Source organism: Haliaeetus leucocephalus, unplaced genomic scaffold, assembly GCF_000737465.1.
Source record: "Haliaeetus leucocephalus isolate CR32 unplaced genomic scaffold, Haliaeetus_leucocephalus-4.0 Scaffold159, whole genome shotgun sequence".
NCBI lineage: Eukaryota > Metazoa > Chordata > Aves > Accipitriformes > Accipitridae > Haliaeetus > Haliaeetus leucocephalus.
The window spans coordinates 886,184-895,601 of record NW_010972595.1 but is presented as its reverse complement, the minus strand read 5'-3'; the positions used below and the strand labels follow the sequence as shown (position 1 = coordinate 895,601).

The window sequence follows — 9,418 nt, the reverse complement described above, 5'->3', positions numbered from 1 at the left end:
CTGAAAAGAGGGGGGGGGGGGGGGGGAAATCTAAACAAGAGGTTTGAACTCGATACAGTAGGCAAGGAAATAACTGAAGTGATACAGTCTGACGAATGGTAAAGGAAGATTAGCCTGGCTAATTTTAAACAGAATTAGAGATTAGCGTCAGATTGAAATGTGAGGGTTTTCTGCTGGGGAAGCAGAAAACTAAGAGCCCATAAAAGAGGTTTGGTTATGAGGAGGGAAAGGGAGAATGCCTTGGAAGAAGTGGTAAGGCCCACTATGCTGAATACAAGCAGGAAAAGCAAAACAGCACCAAATATCACAAGCTGCAAGGACTGGGAATTAAGGGTTTTATCAGTGACTGTGGTCACCAGTGGAAACAGTCTGAGACCATCTTCTAGTCAGCTTTTGAATCACAGGCTGTCAGCTTCCTCTCAGGTCTCTCTTGTCTCTTGAGCCCAGAAATCTAAACATCTCGTTTGTGCAGATGAGAAAAAAGTAATTGTTTTCAGTAATGTTATGGTGGCTGCTGTATTGCTAAAAGTCTGTCAGGCAGAACTCCAGCAGGACCACTAAGCAAGTCTATTCAAAACCCTTGTGTCACACTGTCAAAGATGGTGGCTAAGCCAATGGTGACACCAAAGCCTTGTAGGAAAAATATGTCTGCTTTAAAATTGTCCGATTTTGCATTTTTCTATTTGCCTATTATGCTTAGTGCAGTTATAGGTACTGAAGCCTTGGCTAAACCTTTCCTTGCTGTGCCTCCAATCAAAATAGTTGTGTGTGTATATATGTACATATATGCTAAGCTGAACAACAAAAGTCAGACCTTTCCTAGATCTTTTTGCACCATAGTATCAAATGCCTCATGTTGATACACCTTTAAGTTTTAAAAGGCAACAAGAGTTAGGATGTGCAGCATTTGCTTTTAAAAAAGCTTTCCATATAGTATAGTTTTGAACACTTGCCTTAATTGCGTCTACATCATCTGAAAAGGCTTACATTGCTAGGGGAACCTTAACTTTTGCACCATTCATGTTACAACTGTAGGCTTTCTTTCAAGAAAACAAAACGGCTTACTGTTTTACACGGGCAGTCAATGCAGTTTTTAGAGAAAAAAAAAATTCAGGGTAAGAAATCATTATACAAACAGAACAGCCTTTCTGAACAGGGTTGTCTTCTGTATATATTCCATATCAAATGCCCTAATGTCTTTCCATAATCACATCTAAGGGTTCTTACTTCTTCTTGCAATTCCAATAGGCTATGCAGAATTTTTAACTAAAGCCCTAACCTTGGGCTGCAAGTATACCAGGGACTTTTGGAAATAAAGTCATTCAGCTTTAAGGAGGATGAGGTTGTATGCCTATAGCAGAATGCTTACTGTTAATAATGGTATGCAAGGTGGAGAGAAATCAACTTGATACTGGCACTTTGAGCATGCAGAGATGGCAGCTAGAAGAGGCAGGATTTTACACTGAAGTGCAAAAAATTTGATTGAGGTGTTCTTGAGAGACAAACACAGTGCTATGGCATAATTCTTACAAGCTACAGCTGCATTTTAGGTAAACAAGATCTGCTCAGATTTTTAAGCACTGAATTTACCACCTCCAAACCAGAAATATGTTTCTGTGGGGTTTTTTTCAAGTATGGCATGCTGTAATTATGTCAATGTTATTGAAAACATTTCTGTTGTGGTCAAACATGTCTGATAAACACTGATTATTTCATGCACATAAATGGCTCTATTGTGGTATATGTGTACAAATGTTCACCACTTAATGAAATGTTATCAGATGTAGCCAAGTACTCAAAAGAACAAGCTCTTATCCTCTCTTTTGCTCCCTTCAGGCAGGAGGACAATATAAAAGCTTGCAGGGGAAAAGATTCCTCTGATGCAGGACCCTAGACACAGCCTCCCAAAGGCCCCTCTGCATGAAGGAAAGGACTGGTTCAACTCCCACATGCTCTGACTCTGTCCTCAGGCACTGTTGTTTGGACAGCTGTGTAATGGGACAGAGAACTGACCTACCTGAAAGTTTGCTTCCCAGCTCATCTGTAAGGGGAGCTGTGGGAATGCACAGCACAGGGTACCAGGGGAAAGCAGAAACCTGCACTGAAGTTAACTTAAAACTATTGTTAAACATCACAAGGGCTATGTGTCTTACCATACCCTTAAGTAAGGCACACTGAGAGCAAGAGAGCGTCATAGCGCCAGAGATCCTTTCAACTGCCTCCTTTGGGGATTGTAAGTTCTGTGCTGTGTCCATTAAAGAAAAAACACAGAATTTCAGCTTTATGTTTATCTTTTGTACAAAGGAGGTACTTCACCCAAAAGGAAAGCTACTGTTTGAATGGAAAAAACACAGTCTCTTCAGAACTTACAAGTCTTTGTTCATAAAAAGACACATTAAGGGAAGGTAACAGGACTGAAGACTCTCTCACAGCTTTTACAATTAAGTTTTATTAATTATTTTCATTGTGGAATGGTGCCATTTTAGTTCTACCTTTCCCAAGTAGGTTCTTATGATATAAATGGTTTAGTAATGCTGATGCTCTAGATAATCAATGCTGGACAGAAGTTATAAAGAGCATATACTGTAAGCAAAAAAACAGCTGTCCAGGTATTTGCGCTCTTTTTGGGCCTTGAACAACTCTCCCTATAAAACGCCAACTTGAAGTCCTATTTTTAGTACAAGTCAGGTGTTCTTTTGCTTGATTTTGGAAACAAAACTCTACAGGTTATTTATTTGGATGTACTTTCCAATAAAAGATGATCAGGACAGTTCTGAATAATGTGACTTATGTTTTAGACCACTAGAAAATGGTCTTTGTAGAATAGATGTCACACCAGACAAAAGTAATTATTTTACTATAACACGACCTTTACAAATTGCTTTATGTATACAAAAGAGTGCCCCAATGGTTAACTTATTACATACTACAATAACAGACATTTAAAATTCACAACTGATTCAATTTTTAAATTGATATATCACCTGTTATCTTTCTCCTTACCTATTACACAGAAAATAAAAATGGCAATGCAGTTAAGGGAACTGTAGCTAACAGACTCTCAGACGTTGATTCTGTCTGCTGACCAGCGTCCAGGTATTGAAAATACTACTGCTGCCAAAGAGTGAGACCAGTCAGCACCTATGCAAACACACAGATAGCTTAGCAGTAAAAATGTCACCTAGTGATTACCATAAACTGAAAAAATACCCTGCTAAGTAATTAACATAGTCTGGGCAATTAACATAGGCTAAGTCTACAGGCAAAAATAGCTACATGGGACAGAGAAAAAAAAAAAAGAGAAAGAAAAAGAGACCCAGAAAAAAAAATACTAGACAGAAAGAACAATCTTAAAATAAAATAATTGCATCTGGTGCCATACAAGAAACACAAGAGAACCAAATAAAAATTTAAATTTAAAGTCTTCCTCATTCTGACTGTGTTATCCACAGCAAAACCAGATATCACAGTAGTATGAAAGGAAGGACATGGGCAAAGAAAGCGCACCCTGCCCACAGTGAAACACTGAGACAAAGCGTTGTTTGAGCAGGAGACTGATTTGAGCTAGTCATCCCTTCAAGGTAGTTTAATAGAAGTATAGCAACTGTACAGCAGATGTGATCAAAGCTGCAGAGGAGTGGTTGTGGTAAAGGGGAAGCTGCAGGGTTGTTCGCTCTCTTATCCCTCCCCTACGAGCATTACTGGGCACAGCACAAGCTCCAGGTCCTGTGATGGGAACACAGCCACCCAGCCCTTCCATCTCACTGGCAAATGGCTCCAACCTTACTCAGTGCAGGAATAACTTTCGTCCAAGTTACTTGATTGCACAACTAGATCTTGGACCATTAGCTTTTGTTGTTGTTGCTGTTGTTGCCTAAGACACCCATTCAACTCATCTAGTGCTCAGCTACAGGTTTCTGAATTCACGCTTATTTTGTCTTCTTTTCAGAACAGAAAAATAGTTTGGAAGAGAGAAAATTATCCAGAAAGAGGAAGTTCTCTCATACCAGAGAAGACTGCAGTATAAATATCTATGCTGGCAGAAAAGAATAAATAATTCACTAAGATGCCTTAAAACAAGATATAAAGATGACAAATCAGCTGTCAAGTACCATCTCTTACTCCCTGAACATTCTGACATTTTTATAAATTGCACAGTCATAGCTTTTATTCTAAAGAAGACGGACAAAACCAACCAAACTCAGGGAACTACAAACCCTTCTTTACCTCTCTTAATGTCATCCAGCTGAGGCTCAGGCGAAGGATTATCTTTCAAAGGAGAAGTTTTAGGTCCAACTGCTGGCTTGGTTGGGGCTCTGAACTGTGAAGGAGGCTGAGATGCTCGGGCAGACTGTTGCTCTATTCGGGCTTGGATCTTACTACTGCCCTCTGCTCTGCAAAAACAACCAGAGACATTCAGTGGTACTGTGCAACTATGTTCAGCTTTTTCAATATCCTTGCACTAATGTATCATCTGTGAATTCCTTTTGTACAGATCTCTACTTTGTTTTATAAAGTTAAACAGTGAATTACAGCTTTCTATACGCAACACTTGCTTTCAGTAACAAATAAGCATAGACAACTAGACTGCAACACCCTTACAAAATGTATTTTCAAATCCAGATGTGGTTCAGTGGTGCCAAATTCTCTACTTGAAGAACAATGAAGGCTTTAATTTAGCAATTAGTATTTGTATTTTTAAAAAAGAATAAGCAATCATAGTAATTTACAGTAACTACATGATAAAAATCCACTCATAACAAAATCCTGCTTAAAACAATCACAGCAAAAGAAACAATTTTCTCACTTGCAATTAAATCATCTCAAACTGAACTCTCTTAGAGGTCAACCTGCCTAGAGCAATCATTCTTACTGCTAAATACAGCTTGCAAGCATTTAATTCCTGTTTTTCATTCATTTGCTATTATCCCTTAAAAATAGTTTAAGCTGTTTCCTTAGTGGGAAATCATCTCCAGAATAACGCTATGCCTAGCTGTTCAATTCAAATCAGGTATTTCTTCCTTTTACTGAATCAATGATGTGATTTAGATTGTAGGACAGTCAATATCCTTGGCAGAAAAAAACCCCAAACGAAATACTTATTCAGGTCCCTCTGTTGTACACCATAGTGACGTTAAAGCATGCGGTGTATTTATTGCATAACACCAAAGCCTTTTGGGGTATGGGTTTATGTAGTGTAGCACAAAAGCAGCTTATGTGGCTATTAGGGCTCAGTTTCAGTTCTAGGAGGGTCCCAGCTCAGCAGTGTGACACTTCGTGCCTGTGAGCTAATCCCACTGAGAAACAAGTTAAACCAGCCCATGTGGAACTTCCTGGGGCTTCACCTAAACCACTTCTGCTATCTGAGCTAGTACGTTTAGCACTAATTCAGGTATCTCTGTGCCTCATTGAATTGTAGATGTACCCTCAAAAATTAAGCACAGAACTACCTCGTCATTCATCACTGAAATGCAGCTATTGGATACCACATTAACACAGGTTACAGAGTCATTTACAACAGAAGTGAGGATTTGGGAATACACTCACTGTATCAAGTGAAAGGTGAAAGCAAAAGATTGTTTCCAGTATTAACTATGCTCTTAGAACTACAGACGGTTTTATGTAGAATAAGTGCAATTATTCCCCTGTGAATGTCATCAGGACATTAACACTAAAAACTCTGCTCCGACAGAGTGTCAAGAGGTCATTAAAGATTAAAGTAGCCATGAAAAAAAAGAAGACACTTCTGATGGAGAAAACTGAATGACTTTGCAAAGCACTATTCCTCAAAACAGGCATCCCCAGTCTTGTACCACCCTGCCTCTACTTGAGAAAAGTTGAAGTATTTTTCACCTCACCAGAGCCAAAACTCAGTGGATCCACCACCTCAAAGCCCTCCTGCACTACTTTGCTCCTTTCTGACTTAAGCTTCACCTGGACAAAGTCCAGCAGAACTTAAACTGGGAATTCAAATCTCATCCATGACATGCTCATATCCACTGGAGAAGATGAATGCTATAAGGATGAATTTTCACATCACTGATTCAAAGGAGTGTTACAGTCCATTTACCTGGAACGGACGGTGTTCTTGGCAAACTTCCAGCCAACTGTTGATGAACTGTAACCCACATTACTAGTAGTTTTAGCAGCTAAAAGTTCTACGCTGCAATAACGTGTGTTTTCTTTTTTTTTCTTTTCAAATGTAAATCTTGTAAAATTATTTCAGAGATTCTTCTTCACAAGACATTTGAATAACTGCTTTCTCTTTAGATCCCAATAACTTGTGGTCCAGTGATGCTGAAAGAACATGATCCAGAGACTTCAGGTACTTGCAGAGCAGCAAGACTACTAAAAATGTTCCAACTGCACACTTTGTAGCATTTGTGCAGTGAAGTAAGAATATTGGGTCAGACAGGACTTCTGGCCTCAGCAATTCTTCCAGGCAAAACCTCGTAACCATTATTTCTACAGCTCCCCCCCCCCCAGCTGGAGGCTTTGGACTTGTGTTCCACTTTATATATCCCTGATCCAATACAGGGATGAGTGTTTCTTGTTCCCTAAGACTATGTTATTAAAGCATCATGACTCCCACAGGAAGCTGTAGGGAACAAACCTAGAAAGTCCAACAATCATTTTGACAGCCTAATATTTCCATGGTCTTTTTCAGCTAAGCAGAGATTCCTGAAACACATCTCACCCTTCAGCCAGCTTCCGAAGCTTCAAATCATCAGAGGTGTTTCATTGCAAACTATAATTATGTCCTTTCAGCAGTGGAAAATTTACAAATTCTTTACTCTTAGATTCAAACTCCTATTTGCATTTTTAGGCAAGATAATTGGCCATATAAAGCCCACAAGGCTTAGTAATTAAACATCACTCCAAAATAAAAGAAAATTGAGCTCTTGTTCAGAAGACAGTCTGAAGAAGAAACTTCAGCAAGAATTAATCCTATCAACAGCCCTGTCCCCAGCTTTACCTTGTTTTCTTGACTTGAATGCTGCTACTAAGTTTTTCCAGCACATATTCCCCAGTGTCATGATTGATAATAAGCACACAGTCCTTCTGATATGGCCTTTTATTTCCTTTAAACACAGTCATTGGTGGAGTTGAACCCTGGTATCAAAGAAAGAGCACACATTTGTTTGGTTATATTCCCCTACCCAGAAGTTTATAAACACTAAGAGAAATGAATATATGTATTGTTCTGACCAAGAGGCTAAGCAGTTAATGTTTAGTTCCTACAGAAAATGTTAATTCATGAAAAGGGCAAAAACGAGTTGTATGCAGTAGATCAGATGTTTCCTCATAGCATCATTATGCCTTTCATCATTTTAAGTGTCTCTGCAGTGACAAAACATCTTCTCCATGGTTGCCATTATTTACAGTTCTCATTCCCTAAACGGTAACATAACTGAATTTGCATAGCTGGCCCTGACAAGTGTCAGAAATCTTCTTGACGTTTCTGCTTGGGTTTGGACAAGAAATAACGTTCTAATTATTTGTGTAGCAGAACTTTTGCCTAAAGAAATATGTGGTCAATTGAAAAATAAACCGCTTTTTATATATATATATAAAAAAAGGCAGTATTTTCATAGTGGATTACAAGCAACTGTCACAAACTAAGAACAGCTGCCTTCTTTAAAGTCAGATTAACATGTATATGCCACGCAACTATAGCTAAATGTCTTCTCAAAAGCAAATGGGGTATTTTGACGCCTTCCAGAAAGTGCCCAAGTCCACACAACACTGCATAGAGCCATAAAAGTCTAATGGCTTAGGCTGAGAAGCAATAAAGAGAAACTTGTGGTGGTGCATGCTGGCTAACCGACACTGCTGAGATTATGCTGAGCTGTACTGCATCCACATACAGGCTGGCTCATACCCTTGGTTTTGGGGTTACAGGAGGCAGAATCTATGGCCCATCTGCACACAGCAGCATGGACACACACTTGGCCACGTCAAAAAAGGACATGTTACTCAAAGGGGATATCCAGAAATATGTTCTCAGCTATGAAACCTTCTCAGACTTCTCTGTAATGTATAGCTATTGTACAAAAGAAATTAAAAAAAAAAAAAGGTTTATTCATGTGCACCTTTCCACATGCTGTAAGAAAGCAACAAAATCAGGGAGAAAATGAAAAAAAATGCACTCTTCTACGTTTTATTCTGAGTAGGCAAAATGAACAATCATATTTTAACCACTCAGAATACAAATCCTATTCTCCATATTGCTAATAAATAGAGTACGTTTGAATTTCAAATAGCTTTGGAACAGTAAGGGTGAAAAATCTGAATTCCCAACAAAGATAACAGTAAGAGATACAGATATGATTCAGAAAAGATGTCTCAAGAAAGTCTAGTCTTCAAAGGCATGTTACATTTTTATCACTCCTACATTTAAGTGAGGAAAGCAACATTTAAGAGAATAAAAAGCAAGTCAAATCCTACTCACTGACAACTAAGTCAGGAAACATATAATGCACAAATTTAATGAAAATTGATCAAAGTTTGTTGGCTGTAATTCTGCTACCCAGAAGCCTCCTAACTCAGCAAAGACTGTGATTTTGGCTAAAAAAATAAGCAGGAACCCTGGTTAAGCAAATCAACAGTCCCACCCTTCTACTTAAAATTAAATGTTTAGGTTTTATGTTACTGCCTAAATAACACTGGCATACAGATTCTGCTGATTACATGATAGAAGAAGGAGGTAGGTGAAACAATTGACATTTAATCAATTTGTTTTCATGCATGAGGGTTTTTTAACAAACAGAAATTCTTCACTTCCCCAACCAAGACTGTTTATGCTATATTAAATCCACTAAATCTGCATGTAAAAATAGTACTTCAATTTATCCAAGCAGCAAGGGACACCAAAATATCTCCACTGAACAAATTATCAGAGATATCCTCAGGGACCAGGCAATTTCAAAAAACAACTTAGAATCTGAATCCTATCCAGTTGTTGGGCAACTGAGAACCAAAGCAGGATCCAAGAAATTCAGCAAATCTCAAAACTTCTCACTCTTCCAGTATGCTCAGTGTTTTCCAGCTGGAAACACAGGCAGCACTGCCTTGGAACAACATATGCATGGTGGCTGCATTCAGTGCAGTTAGCTGCCTAAGCCTCCGAAGCATATTGTAAGGTTAAAGCTGTTCATACTCATGGGAAGACAATCAAATTAAACTCATCAGTACAGAGATTTGGAAAGGGACATTACAAGTGATGCTGCTCAACACAAAAGATGAATGAACAACATTGTTCCCAGTCAATCCAAGATGAATGCCACTGCTGTTAATCATATTACCTGCTCTCAAATAGCACTACCATGCTCATTGTTTTTATAGACAAAACCCAGTATGTGACCTCCTGCAGCCCTAAAGATGACCAAAGCCATATAAAAAACAGGAGCGGGGGGGG

The 9,418-nt window shown here is 38.7% G+C and overlaps 1 protein-coding gene across 3 annotated transcripts in view; it reads right to left on the bottom strand.

Moving 5' to 3' along the window:
* EAF1 (ELL associated factor 1) overlaps positions 1–9,418 on the bottom strand; it is a 22,189-nt gene that overhangs the window by 7,958 nt on the left and 4,813 nt on the right. For all 3 annotated transcript variants that reach the window (XR_774034.1, XM_010562378.1, XM_010562379.1), the window contains exons 3-4: positions 6,977–7,113; positions 4,228–4,394 (exon numbers count right to left, since the gene is read on the bottom strand). Coding sequence is in view for 2 of the 3 variants with exons in the window: in XM_010562378.1 (XP_010560680.1) it covers positions 4,228–4,394; positions 6,977–7,113 (304 nt within the window). In the remaining variant the exon portion in view is untranslated. The remainder of the gene's footprint in view (positions 1–4,227; positions 4,395–6,976; positions 7,114–9,418) is intronic.